The sequence below is a fragment of the Anolis sagrei genome, chromosome 10 (genome assembly GCF_037176765.1).
Source record: "Anolis sagrei isolate rAnoSag1 chromosome 10, rAnoSag1.mat, whole genome shotgun sequence".
NCBI lineage: Eukaryota > Metazoa > Chordata > Lepidosauria > Squamata > Dactyloidae > Anolis > Anolis sagrei.
In genome coordinates this window covers 17,987,202-18,006,858 of record NC_090030.1, presented here as the reverse complement: position 1 = coordinate 18,006,858, position 19,657 = coordinate 17,987,202, and the positions used below count along the sequence as shown (strand labels likewise).

General features: G+C 41.2%; 1 protein-coding gene across 1 annotated transcript in view; it reads right to left on the bottom strand.

Annotated features, from left to right (window-relative positions):
- COL4A5 (collagen type IV alpha 5 chain) overlaps positions 1-19,657 on the bottom strand; it is a 139,911-nt gene that overhangs the window by 44,140 nt on the left and 76,114 nt on the right. The window contains exons 20-30 of the mRNA XM_060756218.2: positions 17,415-17,588; positions 16,626-16,709; positions 16,417-16,509; positions 14,555-14,625; positions 14,257-14,448; positions 12,239-12,407; positions 10,857-10,949; positions 10,163-10,267; positions 7,733-7,830; positions 5,416-5,566; positions 3,486-3,599 (exon numbers count right to left, since the gene is read on the bottom strand). Coding sequence (XP_060612201.2) covers positions 3,486-3,599; positions 5,416-5,566; positions 7,733-7,830; positions 10,163-10,267; positions 10,857-10,949; positions 12,239-12,407; positions 14,257-14,448; positions 14,555-14,625; positions 16,417-16,509; positions 16,626-16,709; positions 17,415-17,588 — 1,344 coding nt within the window. The remainder of the gene's footprint in view (positions 1-3,485; positions 3,600-5,415; positions 5,567-7,732; positions 7,831-10,162; positions 10,268-10,856; positions 10,950-12,238; positions 12,408-14,256; positions 14,449-14,554; positions 14,626-16,416; positions 16,510-16,625; positions 16,710-17,414; positions 17,589-19,657) is intronic.

Here is a 19,657-nt window from a genome sequence, read left to right as displayed (position 1 = left end):
ACATCAATGTTAGACAGAAAAGCTACATCATGGTTTCAATCCACAACCCATCAGATTCACAGATCACCCAGAAAATAAATAGGTTGTGGATATTGTCAGTTATCTAACCCAAGCACAATACCAAGGCACACAACATCTAGAACACTGAACTTCTAGTAGACTTGACTGAAACATTTTCCAATGGCTGGTCACTATTATCTGGAGAAAACCAATTCCACAAAAATTCCAATAGAAATGTAAATGTCGTAAATAAATAAATAAATTTTGATGCTTCTGGATTACAGAATTTAACCAAAGAACTGTCTTTTCTACTTTCCCGTTGTGACTTATTTATTGGTGGAATTATCCTCCCATGTCTTTGGTGACAGTATCTGAATCAATAATGACACCCCCAAAGGAAAATGCAAATCAAGAGGTTTTGAATTGCACAATAACAAAGAATCTTATCATTGTTATCTCAAATAATGGCTAAGGAAACAAAGAGAAACAGGAGGAGGAGGAGGAGGAAAGTTTGTGACATTTGAAGAAAGCCAACAGTAACAAGCAAAGACTATTAATGCTGTTTGGTTAGTATAAGCTTCAGCCGTGCAGGTGAAATGATGGAACAACAACAAAGACTGAACCATATGGATTGTTTCAAATGAATGGAGGGAAGGGGAAAATAAATGTAGACAAAAGACTCATCAGCAGTCAACATGATGTGGACATTCCAGGACTTGGGTAAAAGTGCATTAAAATATGTGTTACATGCAGAGATTTGCTGGAGATACTCCTTCGTATCATGTGGAAAGGGCAATAAATGAGATTAAACCCTGACAGGTCCAATCCCAGTCCAAAAGCAAGGACTACCAAATTCAGTTTGGAGGATCTGAAGTATCTGGTGAAAGCTTTACAGCTTGGGCTACTGGACTACACATCCCAGTCTTGATGTGTTTTGCAACATGGTTATGGTCATAGAATCATAGATTTGGAAGAGACCTCATGGGCCATCCAGTCCAACCTCATTCTGTCAAGAAGCAGGAAAATTGCATTCAAATCACCCCTGACAGATGGCCATCCAGCCTCTGCTTAAAAGCTTCCAAAGAAGGAGCCTCCACCACACTCCAGGGCTGAGAGGTCCACTGCTGAATAGCTCTCGTTGTCAGGAAGTTCTTCCTCATGTTCAGATGGAATCTCCTTTCTTGCAGTTGGAAGCCATTGTTCCGCATCCTAGTCTTCAGGGCAGCAGAAAACAAGCTTGCTCCCTCCTCCCTGTGGCTTCCTCTCACATATTTATACATGGCTATCATGTCTCCTCTCAGCCTTCCCTTCTTCAGGCTAAACATGCCCAGCTCCTTAAGCCACTCCTTGTAGGGTTTGTTCTCCAGACCCTTGATTATTTGAGTCGCCCTCCTCTAGGCACTTTCCAGCTTGTCAATATCTCTCTTCAATTGTGGTGCCCAAATTGGACACAATATTCCAGACATGGTCTAACCAAGGCAGAATAAAGCATGACTTCGCTGGATCTAGACGCTAGACTCCTATTGATGCAGGCCAAAATCCCATTGGCTTTTTTTTGCCGCTGCATCACATTGTTGGCTCACGTTCAACTTGTTGTCCATGAGGACTCCAAGATCTTTTTCACACGTACTGCTCTCGAGCCATGCGTCCCCTATTCTGTATCTTTGCCTTTCATTTTTTCGTGCCTAAGTGGAGTATCTTCCATTTGTCCCCGTGGAACTTCATTTTGTTAGTTTTGGCCCATCTCTCCAATTTGTTAAGATCGTTTTGAATTCTGCTCTTGTCTTCTGGAGTATTGACTCTCCCTCCCAAGTTGGTGTCATCTGCAAACTTGAGGATCATGCCTTCTAAGACTTCATCTAAGACGTTGAACAGGAAAGTTCCAATCCTGAGATATGGAGTTTCTTCAAATAACCAAGGGGCAGAATTTGCCATTTTCACACAATGTTGACACCCAAAAGTGGTTTGTGACCATCCAATACAGCTAAGGAGGTATGCATGCCAAGAGCCACAAGGCATTCTCAAGGTAGCTTGGAATGAAATTGTGCCAAGTGGTTAATTTCCGCATGGATTTATGGCTTAACTGAATGTGAGGGAAAGCTCAGAGGACTGTCTTAGGAACATGAGGGATTGACATGCTTCTGACAAAGGTTTTTGCAGCAATACTTCTGGTGTGAACTCCCTGTGGCATGCAGTGCTGCAATGGTTCCAAAGAAAGGCATAGTCTAAAAAGAGCAGTACTACCATAATGGAGAAATGTGACCACAAATCTCCCAATCTCCCCAAAAAGCAGAGTCCCAGGTGTGTAACTTCTCACAAATAGCTTCTGAGAAAAATCCAGGAGCAGATTTTTTTTTAAGCCTTTCCAATACTCTCTAGTAAGCATTTCCCCAGGCTGTTATGGTCCCAAAATGTGGAGTTTGTTTCCAAAAGGTACCAAATCCAGTACCATATCCTCTATTTGATTTTTTGTTCTGTTGTTTTGCATTGTTTATTGCTTGAATGTTTTATTTATTTCATTGTGATGTTATTTCTTGTTGATCTGTATTTTATTTTGCTGTAATGTACCATCGGGCTTGGCCTCATGTAAGCCTCTCCAAGTTCTCTTTGGGGAGATGGTGGCGGGGTATAAATAATAATAATAATAATAATAATAATTATTATTATTATTATTATTATTATTATTATTACATTTCTTTCAATTCTAGTAAACAAATTTAGAAGGGAGGCTGGAGCTCATCTCTATTTCTAAGCCAAAGAGCCAGCATTGTCCATAGATGCCTCCACAGTCATGCGGCCAGCATGATTGCATGGAGCACCGTTACCTTCCTGCAGGAGCGGTACCTATTGATCTACTCACATTTGCATGTTTTCAAATGCTAGGTTGGCAGAAGCTGGGGCTAACACCAGGAGCTCACCCTGCTCCCCGGATTTGAACTGCCGACCGCTTGGCCTCATGCAAGCCGCTCTGAGTCCTCTTTGGGGAGATGGTGGAGGGGTATAAATAATAATAATAATAATAATAATAATAATAATAATAATAATTACATTTCTTTCAATTCCAGTACACAATTTTAGATAGATTTGGTAACTCCTGGAAACAAAACAAGCTCCACAAATATGGCTTATTTTTTAAAAATACAGAACTCAAATGGAAGTTACTTTTACTCATTTCCATTTTTGGAAAAAAAGATATATCTAGGGCTTAAATGGTCCAGAGTTAAGACAAGAAAGATGGTAAATATGAACCCACAGAAGCCTACAGGGTGTTGGGAGACATTTGGGGACAAAATACATATAGTTTAGGGGTGTTTGGGGGCAGTGTACAGTGTTGCCCTCTAAGGCTAATGTTTCCTAGCCCTCCACAATTGCCTATTCCTGTTCTTGGAAGGCAATGCAAGAAGACACAAGGGTGTATGGTTCCTCCAAATTTGTTTGAGTTGCGCTATCTTTGGATCACACCATTTGCGAAGCAGTTCTCTCACCTGGGGGACCCACAGGTCCCGGAGGTCCTGGTGCGCCCGGTGGGCCTTGTCCACCGATTCCTGGGAAGCCTGGAGATCCTACCAACCCTGGCTGGCCACGGGGCCCAGGATCACCTAGAAAGCAAGTTGTAATAAAGTAACTTTGTGTTTCTTCTGACATTTAGTCTAGTCATGTTTGATCCTGGGGGCTGGTGCTCATCTCTATATTTAAGCCGAAGAGCCGGCGTTGTCCATAGATGCCTGATTGCATGGAGCACCGTTACCTTCCTGCAGGTGCGGTACCTATTGATCTACTCACATTTGCATGTTTTCAAATGCTAGGTTGGCAGAAGCTGGGGCTAACTAAATATGCAGTTCTTTGGAAATGCAGACAACTGGCGTGGACTGAAGGTAGGGAGGCAGGAGACAGGTCCACCTTGTCTCCTGCATATGTCATCAGTTGGGGCCTCTCCCCCCAGCACCAACTGCAGCTCTGGGCCAAAGTGAAGAGAGAGGGGCCCAGGGGACAGTTCCACCTTGTCTTCTGTGCTATGCTAATAATATAATATAATATAATATAATATAATATAATATAATATATTGTATATACATATAATATTTATAATATTATAATGTAATACAATATAATATTACTAATAATAATGATATTATAATTGTATATTATTATATATATAATATTACAATATAATAGTATAGTACAATATAGGCTTGGGCAATCCATGGTTCTAAATGGTTCTAAAGTACTTACAAAACTAAAGTTCTGGTGGTGAAAATTTCAGAACTCTAACAAAACTCTCAAAATTTCATAATAAATGGCAGTTCCTAATAGGTTCTGTCATTAAAATCACCAATAATGAAATAATAATTAAATTTTGAAAGTTTTGTTAGAGTTCTGAAATTTTCACCACCAGAACTTTAGTTTTGTAAGTACTTTAGAACCATTTAGAACCATGGATTGCCCAAGCCTAATACAATATAGTAATATATAATGCAGAATTTTACTATGCTAATAATATAATATATTGTTTGTATATATATCTTGTAAGCCACTCTGGAGCCCCCAGTGGCGCAGTGGGTTAAAGCACTGAACTGCTGAGCTTGTTGATCGAAAGGTCGCAGGTTCGATTCCGGGGAGCGGCGTGAGCTACCGCTGTCAGCCCTAGCTTCTGCCAACCTAGCAGTTCGAAAACATGCAAATGTGAGTAGATGAATAGGTACCGCTCCGGCGGGAAGGTAACGGCGATCCATGCAGTCATGCCGGCCACATGACCTTGGAGGTGTCTACGGACAACGCCAGCTCTTCGGCTTAGAAATGGAGATGAGCACCACACTCCAGAGTCAGACATGACTGGACTTAATGTCAGGGGACTACCTTTACCTTTACCTAAGCCGCTCTGTGTCCCCTTCATGGTGAGAAGGGCGGCATATAATTGGCGTAAACAAACAAATAAATAATAAATATTTTGATGTGCAACGTAATAGGTACAAAACACTGGTGGCTTCACCTTAGATAAAACACCAAAACATAGTTTCTGCTCACCATATTTTAGAATAAAAATCCTGACTTGAGTCTGAAACCATCAGGTAAACCAAGGTTCAAGCTACATGCCTTTTCTGACCTCTTGTTATTTTCCTTCCAGAGTAGCCACTAAACGTGACATATCAATACAGATATGCAAGATCACAACAAACCGAAATAATGGTCTTCAAAGCTGCTTCAAAGTATAGTTTTGATTTCTGGCACACTTCGGTCAAGCATAAACTAGTTCAACCACCACACCAAAGCATTTATACTTAAAAAACTACAGTTTACATGGAGCCGATCTGTTTTAGTAAATACTCGTCGGAGTGCAAATGAAGGTAGATTCTTTCTACAAAGTAATTCGGTATTATTTATGCTGACTGGTACTATTAAAGATCAGTGCCATACCTTTAGGACCTGGAGTTCCATCAAAACCTGTGCGTCCTGGGATCCCAGAGCTCCCTGGAAACCCAGGGTCACCTCTAGGACCCTGCGCCCCTTTAAGACCTGGCTGTCCGGGGGGCCCAGCTGGCCCTGGGACACCAAAGCCACGATCCCCCTAAAACAAACAAACAAACACACAAACACACAAACAAAGATGGATAAGCCAAAGCAAGTGATACTTTGAGACTTTGTATTGTCGAAGGCTTTCATGGCCGGAATCACTGGGTTGTTGTGAGTTTTCTGGCCTGTATGATCATGCTCCAGAAGCATTCTCTCCTGACATTTTGCCTGCATCTATGGCAGACATCCTCAGAGGTTGTGAGGTTTGTTGGAAACTAGGAAAATGGGATTTATATATCTCTTGAATGTCTAGAGTGGGAGAAAGAACTCTTGTCTGTGAATGTTGCAATTGGCCAGCTTGATTAGCATCGAATGGTCTTGCAGCTTCAAAGCCTGGCTGGCTGCCAGTATAAAAAAAAAATCTAAAATCAGGACAGTAAATGAATTCAGTATAAGTATAAAATTATGGGTTGTGTGTTTAGCAGGAACACAGAAACAAAGTTTCGAAGGAGTTGTTCAGAGTTTTCCGAGCTGTATGGTCATGTTTCAGAAGCATTCTCTCCTGACGTTTCGCCTGCATCTATGGGATGTATCCTCAGAAGTTGTGAGGTCTGTTGGAAACTAGGAAAATGAGGTTTATATATCTGTGGAATGTCCAGGGTGGGAGAAAGAACTCTTGTCTGAGGTAGGTGTGAATGTTGCAATTGGCCACCTTGATTAGCATTAAATTGTGTCTAATTATGTTGTATTATTTTTGGGCTTGGCCTCATGTTAGCTGTCCCGAGTCCCCTTTGGGGAGATGGTGGCAGGTTATAAATAAAGTTGTTGTTATTAAACTAGCTGTCTCCTGCCACGCACTGCAGTGATCCAGTCTGTGTATATGTGTTTTGTGTGTGTATATGTGTGTGTATCTATTTGTCTATAAGTGTATATATGTGTGTTTGCATATATATGCAGGTGTGTGGTTTTGTGCATGCATTAGTGTATTATTATTATTATTATAATTATTATTATTATTATTATTATTATTGGTTTTTTTAAGTCCCTTCCACTGTGTTTTTCAGTGTTTTTATGAGTGATCGTCACTCCTTGGCCTGATGGGTGTCTTGAGTCCAAATTTGGTGTCAATATGGCCAGTGGTTTTTGAGTTATGTTAATCCCACAAACGAAAATTACATTTTTATTTATATAGATGGCCTAGCAGTTACAAGGGCTGGCTTCTTACTGCCTGGGGGAATCTTTTGTTTCTCCCACCCTGGACATTCCACAGATATATAAACCCAATTTTCCTAGTTTCCAACAAACCTCACAACCTCTGAGGATTCCTGCCATAGATGCAGGTGAAACGTCAGGAGAGAATGCTTCTGGAACAAGGCCATACAGCCCAGAAAATTCACAACAACCTCTTTGGAACTTTTTTTCTCTGTTTCTGCTAAACACACAACTCATATCTATACTTATAGCGAATTCATTTTGGAAGCCTGATTTTAAATACCATAGCCAAGCAAACCAACACAAAAGATGATCAATCTGAGTAAAGATTTTCTTAACCATGGCTTCTATTCATTATGATATCTGAATTAGCAAAAAATGTAAAACTCATTCCTCCACTTTAGCAGTCTCTTGTACTATCTTTTATGATATGAGGCAGAAAATAATTTATTTATTTATTTTTACTATATTTCTATACCGCCATTCTCAGCCCAAGGGCGGCTCAGGGTGGTTTACAAAACGGCACAATTTGATGCCACAATCTAAAGAATCAAAACTATAGATTGCTGCTATACATTTGGAAGTTTGTTTGTTTAATGAGTTTTTATCTTATGTATCTCCCAAAATGGGAATCAAGGTGACTGTTGTAAGTCATGGCTTTCATTGGAACTTAAATTCACTGATTAAGTGAAAGAGACTTGTCAGCTGTGAGAAGACGGCAAAACCCAAATGACCACTAATTTTTACTTCTCCTAAATGCTAGGTAATTTTAATCTGTTTGCAAAGATGGACTCTCATGTTTTATTTTGCAAGGTAAGCAAGTCAAGGAACTAAACTTCTGTCCCCAGAGTTCTCTAGAAGTATCCCAGATTTTCCTAAATGCCAATAGAAAATCCAAAATGCCTCAATTTAGTTGTTTTGGGTTCTGGAGAGATTCAGCAAGAAGAGCCCTATGGCACTATATGATCAAATCCATAACGACCTCCCAAGAACCCTCTTCTTTATTGACCTTCAGTCCTGCAATTCCGGGTGGCCCAGGTGGTCCATCTTGGCCTGGTCTTCCAGGGGCTCCAGGTGGTCCCGGAAGACCGGGCAGTCCCAGGAAACCTAAAACATAACGAAAGTAGTTTGATGTACAGTATCATGAAACCATCACATTAATATAAACATCTTCATGAACTACGGAATATGCCATTGTGGTGCTTGGGCAAGACAAGGTAACACAAGGATCTGCATGATCCAATATAGTATTTTAGTAGTTGATTTTGTATTGTATTTTATAATTTAGTTTTTATGTATTTACTAGCTGTCCCCTGCCACTCATTACTGTGGCCCAGTCTGTGTATGTGTTTTGTGTGTATATATTTGTGTATGTGTATATATGTGTGTCTGTGTATATATGTGGTTTTGTGCATAGGTTGTAATGTATTTTTTTGTTTTTTGGCTTTTTAAGTCTCTTCTGCTGTATTTTTCTGTGTTTTTATGAGTGACTAGCTGTCCCCTGCCACACACTGCTGTGGCCCAGTCTGTGTGTATGTGCTTTGTGTGTTTATTTGTATATGTGTGTGTATATATATGTGGTTTTGTGCATGCGTTGTAATGTATTTTTTATTTTTTGTCTTTTTAAGTCCCTTCTGTTGTGTTTTTCAGTGTTTTATGAGTGATGGTCACTCGTTGGCCTGATAGGTGTATTGTGTCCAAATTTGGTGTCAATTTGCCCAGTGGTTTTTGAGTTATGTTAATCCCACAAACTGACATTAGATTTTTATTTATATAGATGGTCACTTGTTGGCCTGATACATATATTGTGTCCAAATGTCGTGTCAATTTGCCCAGTGGTTTTTGAGTTATGTTAATCCCACAAACGAACATTACATTTTTATTTATATAGATGGTCACTTGTTGGCCTGATATGTGTACTGTGTCCAAATTTGTTGTCAATTTGTCCAGAGGTATTTTGAGTTATTTTAATCCCACAAACAAACATTACATTTTTATTTATATAGATTTACCTGTCCTATATGTGAAAGACCTATGATCTAAGCATTACATAAACTATCTATCTATCTATCTATCTATCTATCTATCGATCGGACTAGGGGTTCAGCTAACCTAGTACTACTAACTAGGATTGTACATTTCGGGTGAATCTCAATCTGTTCCTGCTTGCTGGATACCGGAAGCCCCCGATATCTGTTTTCAGATACCTCCCAAAAACAGAGGCGTTTCTGAAAGGGCGTTTTTCTTCCGGTATTTTCGGTCTATTGGTGGCAATGGGGGGATTCCCCTCCCCTCCTCATCATTTTAGACAATGGCATTGTTTGTCCTTATATCCTTCATTAAGACCTGGATTAAAAGCATCAGAGTCACTTCAGATACCACTCTTTCTGTGATGCTTTCTCCTTGGCCTGAAAAGGAGACCTGGGTTTAAAAAAAGGGCTTAAGAGCAAAGAGCACATGCCACGTGAGAAGCGCAGTGTGCTCCCAAAAAGCAGAGGAGGATCCGGTATCGGCTCTTGCTTGCTTTCGTGTTGGGCTTTCGTACTGGGAGGGCCTTTCCCATTACATGGTCTCAAAGGTACCGAAGATAGATAGATAGATAGATAGATAGATAGATAGATAGATATAAACAAACAACAGATTTGTTCACAAGTCTACTGCTAATTGTATCTGAAAGCAATGACACTTTGAGATTTCAAGTAGGATGTTTTCATAGCTCTATTTGGAGATTTTTTGGTGGTCTCCCTTCCAAGTCTGACCCAGTTCACTTTCCAAAATAGGACAACAATGGTGTATCCAGGGTTGAGTAACAGTAGCAGAGGTAATCTCTTGCTTGTAGGTTTCTTACTGCTCTCTGTGAGAAATAGAGTGGTGGACCAGGTATCCCTTTGGTCAGCCCAAAGAGGCCACTTTCTACATTCTCAAGATGTTTCTACTCCTTTTCCTCTGTGGGATTCTCTCCCAGCCTTTAACCCTAAAAAGATCTAATCCTGAAATTGAAAGAGAACCTGGAAGGTAGGATTATCTGCTACATCTAAACTACAGACTCAGAGAATTTATCATTGGGAAGATGACAATAAGTTGACATCTTGTCTTGATCAGAGATGTTACCATCTCCGACTTCCTCTCTTGTTTCCCCATTTAATGGAAAGTCAACATGTCAATAGAGATGAAAACAAATTATGTTTTTTAAGAACAAAGCAAGAGTAACAGAATCAAAGGCATTTGGTGTGTGGCCCTCCAAGATTTCCTAGACTACCACTTGGTCCAGTTGCAACCCAACTTCTTTCACTCTCCCACCAAGCAACTGAGGTGGGTTATACTGAAAGATAATGTAATCACTCCAAATAATGTAAGGCTGAGTGAGGATTTGAATCCAAATTGACACAATCTACGTACAAGTGTTGTATAGGGATTATAAAATACTACGAAAACAAACCTTTGGGCCCAGGTGGGCCTGGAAGTCCGATGCCAGGTAATCCCATTTCACCTTTTTGCCCGGGGACTCCTGGCAATCCAGGTTGCCCTGGGGAACCTGGGTCACCTGGAAAAAGGTACATCTCAATTAGTAAAGTCAAGGGCCTTAAATCTCCACTATCTACATTTCACAATTAGGGAAGTCTTATCTTTGTTTAACTGTCATGGCTTCCCCTTGTAGGATCCTGGGATTTGTAGTCCAAAGGAAGTACTCTGGTGCTGGAGAACAGTGGGTAAATATATCATTCTGAGCACTTTGGCCAACTATCAAACCATTAGGGTTCTTCAATATGGAAAGAATCCTATTTTATTCTAGCATTCATGAACAAAAATTTCATTATTTGGTAAGGATCATGAAAATTTCTAAACATTTTGGATGGTTTTTCACATTTTAGGAATTTTTTTTGCTACATATTCATTACAAATTGAGTGAGATTTTCTCTTTCCTGTAAAAAAATATTTTCTGCACCATTTTTTTTGCAGAAAGACCTGTAATATGAAAAATTCTGCAGCACCTGGCCATTTTTTTTGCAGGACATGCTTTGGGACACCTTTCTTATCAAAATAGAAAAATCCCTTCTTCCTCGCTCCCATCCAACCCCACTCCCATGTAAAGTGGGGAGAAAATTCACTGGGAATCCCAGGTAATTTCTTACCTGGGAGGCCAATTTCACCATCCCTTCCTGGGGGGCCAGGGATACCCGGAGACCCCGATTCTGTGATAGTTTGACCAGGTTCTCCTTTGGGTCCTGAAAGCAGGAAAAATACAGAGAAGTCGCTCATAATCCATAGATGAGATGTTAGGATTTAATACAGACATCCTTCCGCTCCAAAACCCCTCAGTGTATCTTTAAATAGGCAGATTGTTAAGAAGAAAATAATCATGCACAATTTAAAAGCACCCAATTACATTGGCTAACATATGTTTTAGTGCCTCAGATGTTAGATTTGTTTCTGGGTAAATCTGATGACTCCAGAAATGGCAACAGTTTTCCCCTATCAGCTCTAGTTTTTGAGATACAGAATATATGGCATCTACCAGCTAACATCTACTTGCCCGAAGAAAACCATTATAATCGTATCTAAGAAACTAGAGCTGAAACTAAAACTCAAACTGTCCAATGAAATTTTCTGAATCAGTGCCCCAAATAACTCCAGGAACATGCTTAAAAACCAAGATACCAAGGACTATGTGATTTTCCACCACATTCTTTGAAATATGAATACACCTAAATTTTGGTGGAAACCTGATGATGATCAGAGATTTTTGTCTTAAGGCAGCATTTCTCAACCTGGGGGTCGGGATCCCTGGGGGGTTGCGAGGGGGGTGTCAGAGGGGTTGCCAAAGACCATCAGAAAATGCAGTGTTTTCTGTTGCTCATGGGGGTTCTGCGTGGGAAGTTTGGCACAATTCTATCGTTGGTGGGGTTCAGAATACTCTTTGATTGTAGGTGAACTATAAATCCCAACAGCTCCCAAATGTCAAGGTCTATTTTCCCCAAACTCTACCAGTGTGCACATTTGGGCATATTGAGTATTTGTGCCAAGTTTGGTCGAGATCTATCATTGTTTGAGTCCACAGTGCTCTCTGGATGTAGGTGAACTACAACTCCAAAACTTAAGGTCAATGCCCACCAAACCCTTCCAATATTTTCTGTTGGTCATGGGAGTTCTGTGTGCCAAGTTTGGTTCAATTGTTGGTAGAGTTCCAAATGCTCTTTGATTGCAGGTGAACTATAAATCCCAGCAACTACAATGACAAAATCAATCCCCATCCCAACCCCACCAGTACTCAAATTTGGGTGTATCGGGTATTTGTGCCAAATTTCATCCAGTAAAAGAAAATACATCCTGCATATCAGATATTTATATGAAGATTCATAACAGTAATAAAATCATAGTTATTAAGTAACAATTAAAATAATTTTATGGTTGTGGGTCACTACAACACGAGGAACTGTTTTAAGGGATTGCGGCATTAGGAAAGTTGAGAAATACTGTCTTAAGGGCTTGGTCAAGAAATGGTCACTAGACTTACCTGGGACTCCGGGAGGTCCCGGGCGACCCGAAACCCCCTGGATGCCTTTCTCTCCTGGGGGACCCTGGGGGCCAAATCCAGGAGGTCCTGAAGGCCCCCGATCCCCCGTAAGTCCGGGAAGTCCTGGATCGCCAGAGGGGCCCCTTTCTCCTTTGTAGTTGATCCCTCCCTGAAAGGACAAGGAAAGGCAAAGTGAAAAACACTCGCATCATAACAGGTTGGCCAATGTTTATTTATTTACAGCCCCCTCTATAAGAAGAGGCATGGATTGCTTTGCTAATGGATGGTCTATCTATTCACTGTTATAGTTGTGGGCCTTCAGGTCATTCCTGACTCCATGTCAAACCTAACATGGTGTTCTTGCTGATCAACAAGGATGTTCAAATGAGGGGTGGGCTGTGGAACTAGAGCCTAGTCGAGAACAGCAACTCCCTCAACCACACCCAGAAGCAACAACTACTCAGATGGCTAGTTTAATGTAAGAGAGTTTGGTGGAGGAGGCTAAGAAAGAAAACGTATTGAACAAAGAGAAAAATGTGCTGTCAAAAGTTTTCATGGCCGGAATCACTAGACTGCTGTGAGTTTTCCATTCTGTATGGCCATGTTCCAGAAGCATTTTCTCCTGATATTTCACCCACATCTATGGCAAGCATCTTCAGATGTTGTTAGGTCTAGGATACTAGACAAGTAAGGTTTATATATCTGTGGAATGTCCAGGGTGGGAGAAAGAACTATTGTCTGTTGGAGGCAAGTGTGAATGTTGCAGTTGGCCAGCTTGATTAGCACTGAATAGACTTGCAGCTTCAAAGCCTGGCTACTTCCTGCCTGGGTGAATCCTTTGTTGGGAGGTGTTAGCTGGCCATGGTGGAGCCTCCAGTGGCACAGTGGATTAAACTCCTGTGCCGGCAGGACTGAAGACCGACAGGTCGCAGGTTCAAATCCGGGGAGGGGGGGGATTAGCTCCCTCTATCAGCTCCAGCTCCTTATGCGGGGACATGAGTGAAGCCTCCCACAAGATTGATAAAAACATCAAATCATCCGGGCGTCCCCTGGGCAACATCCTTGCAGACGGCCAATTCTCTCACACCAGAAGCGACTTGCAGTTTCTCAAGTCGCTCCTGACACGACAAAAAAAAAAAAAAAAAGCTGACCATGGTTGTTTCTTGTCTGGAATTTTGCTGTTTTCTGAGTGTTGTTCTTTATTTACTGTCCTGATTTTAGAGTTTTTAAATACCAACAGCCAGATTTGTTCATTTTCGACAGGAAGCTGATGAAGAAACACAAACTACAAACTATCTACAGACCCACCAAGAAAATCCAACTAATGCTACATTCAGCAAAGAACAAGAGGGATGCTCTCAAATCTTCAGGAGTCTCCCATATACCATGCAGCTGTGGGCAAGTCTACAGAGGGACCACCAAACACAGCAGCATTGCTCAGACACGAATCAAGGAACATGAAAGCACTGCAGACTACTTCAACCAGAGAAGTCAGCCATAGCAGAGCACATGATGAACCAACCTGGACACAGCATATTATTTGTGAACACAGAAATGCTGGACCACCATGTCAGGCTAGACAGAGAAGCCACTGAAATCTTTAAGCATGTGGACAACTTCAACAGAAAGGAGGAAACCATGAAAATCTCAGCTGAAACGTTCAACCAGAATTCCTGAGAGAAACAGAGATTGGCTGTGAAAGCAACATTTAAGGTTGCAACATTTGAAACCATGCCTTGGATTCTGTGCTCTTGAGAGCCGTGGACACTGCTTGGAGTTTTGGACAGCTTCATCAGTTGTAAGTTTGGTGATTGGATTGAATCAGGAAGTATTTGACAGACATACACAGCACAGCAAGGAAATGTTTCCCTTTGAGAGCGAGAGTTCCCACCATCCATGCAGAAAGTAAGGCTTATAGTATTGGGAACTAGGATTAGAATAAACACACATCACTCCTTTAGCTTAGCTCACATTTAAGAGAATGGATTTGCAACAATGCTCAATTCGCTGGAACTTACTGGCTCTCCCTTGGGCCCAGGAGGCCCCGGCAGTCCGTTTTGTCCAGGTGTCCCATCCAAACCGGGCAGCCCTGAAGGGCCTGGGAAGCCTGGGTCTCCTTTTTCACCTTTCATCCCAGGAAAAGCAAGGACATCACCTGGATCGCCTTTGGCACCCACACGTCCAGGAGGCCCTTGCGCGCCAGGAAGACCCTAGGAAAAGAAGAGTCACTATTTCAGTAATTAGAACTGCAGAGAGTCTTGGCGACACTCTCCCTCCAACTCCATGCTCCCCCACACAACTGTTACAGTCACTTACTTGGGGCCCAACCAGGCCAATTATGCCAGGGAATCCTTTGTCACCTTTTGACCCTGGGAAACCAGGAGAACCTGTTCACAATAAGAGGAAAATCAATGGTGGCCATTGGAAAATGGCCAGGCTTTGTCAATTCATTCTCTAGGACAAGAAAAGTGGTAGATCTTTATACAGTTTAATCAGGGAAGACTTTAACCAGGACTGAAAAGGTGCTGGTTCGGAAAACAGCTTCGGAAAACAGGTCTGGTATTGAATCCAGGTTCAATATCAAATATACTGCCAGGTTGGGAGTTTATAGTAATGGCCCTTATGCATTAATCATCACAAAAGTTCCTAAAACTAGGTTCTTGTGGGTTTTTTCGGGCTATAGAGCCATGTTCTAGAGGCATTTCTCCTGACGTTTGGCCTGCATCTATGGCAAGCATCCTCAGAGGTAGTGAGGTCTTGGAATTAGGACAATGGGTTTATATATCTGTGGAATGGCTGGGGTGGGGCAAAGGGCTCTTGTCTGCTGGAACTAGGTGTGAATGTTTCAACTGACCACCTTCATTAGCATTTGAAGGCCTGGCTGAGCCTTCAAAAAAGTTCTTAAAACTTCCGTTCTATGCAGCAGCTGCTGCAAGTGCTGGAGGTCTGTTCTTCTATCAGGGTACAGTATACCAAGTTTTCAATTCCCTCCCTGTCAATGATCTCTGATATGAACAGGACAAGGATCTTGCTTCTGTTTGTCACACCAGAGACCACTGTGTGGAGTGAGTGTGAGCATTTGTGAGCACAAAAGTTCCTAACATTTCTGTTCCATGATGCAGCTGCTGCAAGTGCTAGAGGTCTGTTATTCTATCAAGATACAGTATACCGAGTTTAGCATTAGCTCCCTGTCAGTGATCTCTGACATGAACAGGACAAGTATCTTGCTTCTGGTTGTCACACCAGAGACCATTGTGTGGGGCAAGTGGAAACATCAGAATGCTGTGTGGAAACATCAGAATTGTGTGGAAACATCAGAATGCTGCATCCCACTTAATAAAACAGATTCCCATTGCTTGCAGCAGCTGCAGCCAGTAAGATAGGATTGTGAGGTCAGGTCAGGAGATTTTTTGTGTCTGTATCAGGAACACCTGAGAAACTGCAAGTCGTTTCTGGTGTGAGAAAATTGGCTGACTGCAAGGACGTTGTGCAGGAGACACCTGGATGTTTTGAAGTTTTACCATCCTTGTGGGAGGCCTCTCTCATGTCTCCGCATGGGGAGCTGGAGCTGATAGAGGGAGCTCAGCCCGCTTTCCTCACATTTGAACCACTGACCCGTCGGTCAGCATTCCTGTTGGCACAAGGGTTTAACCAATTGTGCCACCGGAGGCTCCAGGTCAGGAGATGCTACTCAGTTAAGTATATTTAACTCTGCAACTAATCTAGGATCTCAGCCATTACTCTAAGAATATTAATTCAATAGACAGATGGGTGTTCTTGATGATACAGATCTCTTTGCAAATCTGAGGGAAACCGTAGACGAAAAATGCACTTGGGCAGAATTTTTCAAATTAGCAAGAAAGAAAGCCAAGTGGGTGGTGGCAGATCGAGTTTCTTAGTTCCAGGTCACGGAAATTCTTGAGATTCACAGACAACAGCTAAAGGAGACCTCTCCAGAAGACCTTAAAACACCAAAGAGAGATACAATGATTCAAACAGCCTAAACTCAAGCCATAAAGGGTTTTATAGATCTTCACCAGCACTTTTATCTGTGTCTGGAAATCGACCAGCAGTCACCGGAACTGCAGCAACAAGAGAGTTGTGTAGAAAAGTGTGTAGTCCTAAACATGGCTTAATACAGAGCAGAGAGGACTGGACGGAGCCGTGGTTGACCTTACCCGGGCTGCCAGGTAATCCAGGTTCTCCCTTCTCCCCTGGAGGTCCAGGTATGCCACTTCCTATGCAGTTGAAACATGTGTCCCCTTTGTCTCCTGAAAAGAACAGGTGAAGCAGTGAAGTGAGTAACAACACATGGAATAACAGCAAATATAATAACCTTTATTTACACCCCATGTTTTTCTCCAAGACAAGGCAGCTTTTAAAATACCTTTCTGGCCTCTCTCTCCCACAAATCCTTGTTGCCCTGGAAGGCCTGGTGGGCCAGGAGGTCCTTGTTCACACAGCATACCAACTGAAAGGAAAGGCAAACACAGTTATTAAACATATACATGGATGAACGTACCTTTTCCCTCTTAGATCTTCTGACAAGCTGTATACAGTCAAGGCTACAAACGCAGTCCTTGTTTCATGGTTATGGAAACCTTGAAAACTCTTGAGGTCCATGGACCACAGCTAAAGAAGACCTTAAAGCTCCAATAAAGGGAGGTAGGATGATTCAAACAACCCACACTCAAGTCATACATTTAACTTCAACATAAGCCGACAATCACTTGAGCTACCAAAGGCAGTGTGATATGTCTCCTATCACATCTAGCTAGGAAAGCTTGGCACCCTCATAGATGTTATGGAATATTTCCTCTGATATGCTCCACAAATGAGGTCAAGAAAGTTTGTTTACTAAACCAAGATTTAATGTTACATCTGAATCATGAAACCATGATTTAACATTACATCGGTATCATGAAACCATGATTTAACATTGCATCTGGATCATTACATCATGATTTAACATTACATCTAGATCACCAAGCCATGATTGAACGTTACATCTGAAAAAGCCTACACAAAATGTGGAAAACTACCCAATCATAGTGCTATGGAGAAAAGGGCCATATGAAGAAGACCATGGTCATCTAAGGAGGGTTGATCTTTATCAGCTGCGTATTGGTTCAAGAAAGGGATATAGAAATGATATGCAATTAATTGGGGGTCTTACTTGGTGGAATTGTTGTTCCTGGTGGGCCGGGCAGGCCTGGTGGACCAGGGGATCCAGGTCGGCCATCAATTCCAGGAGGGCCAGGGATGGAAATACCAGGAAGACCTTGATCGCCCTTCTGCCCTCTTTCTCCAGAAAGACCCGGTGGACCAGGAGGTCCTGTGCTTGGAATTCCTAAAGTAGGAAAAAATATATCTTCTCAATGGGATGTTTTGTGTTTAATTCAGAGCAATTCTTTGAGCAATGGAATGATGAACCCTCCAAGTCTTTTTGAGCTGCAATTCCCATGATCTCCCGTAATATTGTAATATTGGGAGTTGCAGTCCAGTGATATCTGATTGGCCACCTCTATTTCAGAGTCTGTTCCAGAGCAAACAGAAGACGGAGTTTGCTAGAATTTACTAAGCATTTACTTCCATGTAGGATTAAGCACAGCTCGCAGTTTTGTTAAAATTTGGATACACTTGGTTAATCTTAACTAGAATGAATGGAATGAAGTCACATTCTGAAAAAGTTGATAGTCTTCCTAATCATAGTTCAGCAGATAACATGCTGAACTATGATTAAGCTGAACTTTGTCACATGACAGAAAAATAACGTTATATACTTTAACTATCACGACTCTTTCCTATGGAATATGGGATTCACAGTTTAGGGAAGAGTATTTAGGATTCTTAGCCAGACAGCTTGAGTACCTTCTCAAACTACAAATCCCAGGATTACATAATACTGAACTATGGCAGTCAAAGTGGAATCAGATCACTTGCATTGGATCTCTAGGGTAAATGCCGGAAGTTTAGCACAACTGGTAAATCATCAACAAATATAAGATCTATCAACTAAAAGGTTGCAAGTTCGAAGCTCGGTGTTGGTGTGAGCTACCAACTGTCAGCCTAACTCAATGTTTACCTAAGCAATTCGAAAACAGCTTTAACTGTCATTAGAGAAATTAGGTACTGCTAAAAGCAGGGGAGGTATTTTACGACGCCATAAAGAAAGAAGATCAGAAAATGCTGGGCGACCAAAAGGAAGTCCTGACGGCTCTTTGTCAATCAGGATAGAGCAACAGCACCCCCTGGACTAGAGCCCAGCCTTCCATGGTACCAAAAATAGCTGAAACAAACCACCTCCTTCTGTTCTGTTCTGTCTGTCTGTGTATTGTCTATACAAAGCGGCACTGAATGTTTGCCATGTATTTGTGCTGTGATCCGCACTGAGTCCCCTTTGGCGGAATATAAATAAAGTGTTGTTGTTGTTGTTGTTATTATTATTATTATTATTAATGCAAGCCATGTAAAACACAAAGGGGAGTCTAACGAATGACAATGGGCAAAGATGTTTCTGTGCACAAAGTATGGTTGCTTGCCTGTAACCATGTTTCTTCGAGTGGTCATCTGTGAAATCCGCACATGCACATCAAACAACCATATGTGGGATTTCACAGAGACCTTGAAGGAGAAACAGTATCCTTTTTCAGGACCACACTCCTTAACTTTTGGGAGCTTATACATGAAATATAAAAAGCAGCTTCCATATCTGCAGAGAATATTTTCCTGAACTTACAGTGGAAACAAGAAATAATGGCATACCATATAGAATAGAACAACTTTGGCTGGAAGTTAACACTGTATATACTCGAGTATAAGCCTAGTTTTTCAGTACTTTTTTCTCCCCTGGCTTATACTCGAGTCAATATTATTTATTATTTTACTTTGTTGTTGTTGTTATTATTACTATACATTTATTATTTTATTATTGTTGTTATTATTACATTTATTATTTTACTCTATTATTATTATTTTACTCTATTATTATTGGAGGACATGTAAGCTTAGAATAATGGTTTAATCAGAGTTGGAAAGTTATCTTGAATTATGGTTTTATGTAAATATTCAAAAACATTTAAACTATTCATGCCTAAATTAATATAATTTTATTGGTATCTATTTTTATTTTGAAATTGACCCATAGCTGCTGCATTTCCCACCCTCGGCTTATACTCGAGTCAATACATTTTCCCAGTTTTTTGTGGTAAAATTAGGTGCCTCGGCTTATATTCGGGTTGGCTTATACTCGAGTATATACGGTAATAGTCTCTCACTGAAGGAGCTAACTTGTTGGTGAGAAAGCTTCAGTGAAGACTCCTCTTCCCCATTATATTTTTTTTTATTTTGCTACTTTATGCATATTGTTGTGATGTAATTTTTCTGTTATTTTGTGTCTAACTTTGCTGTATTATTTTT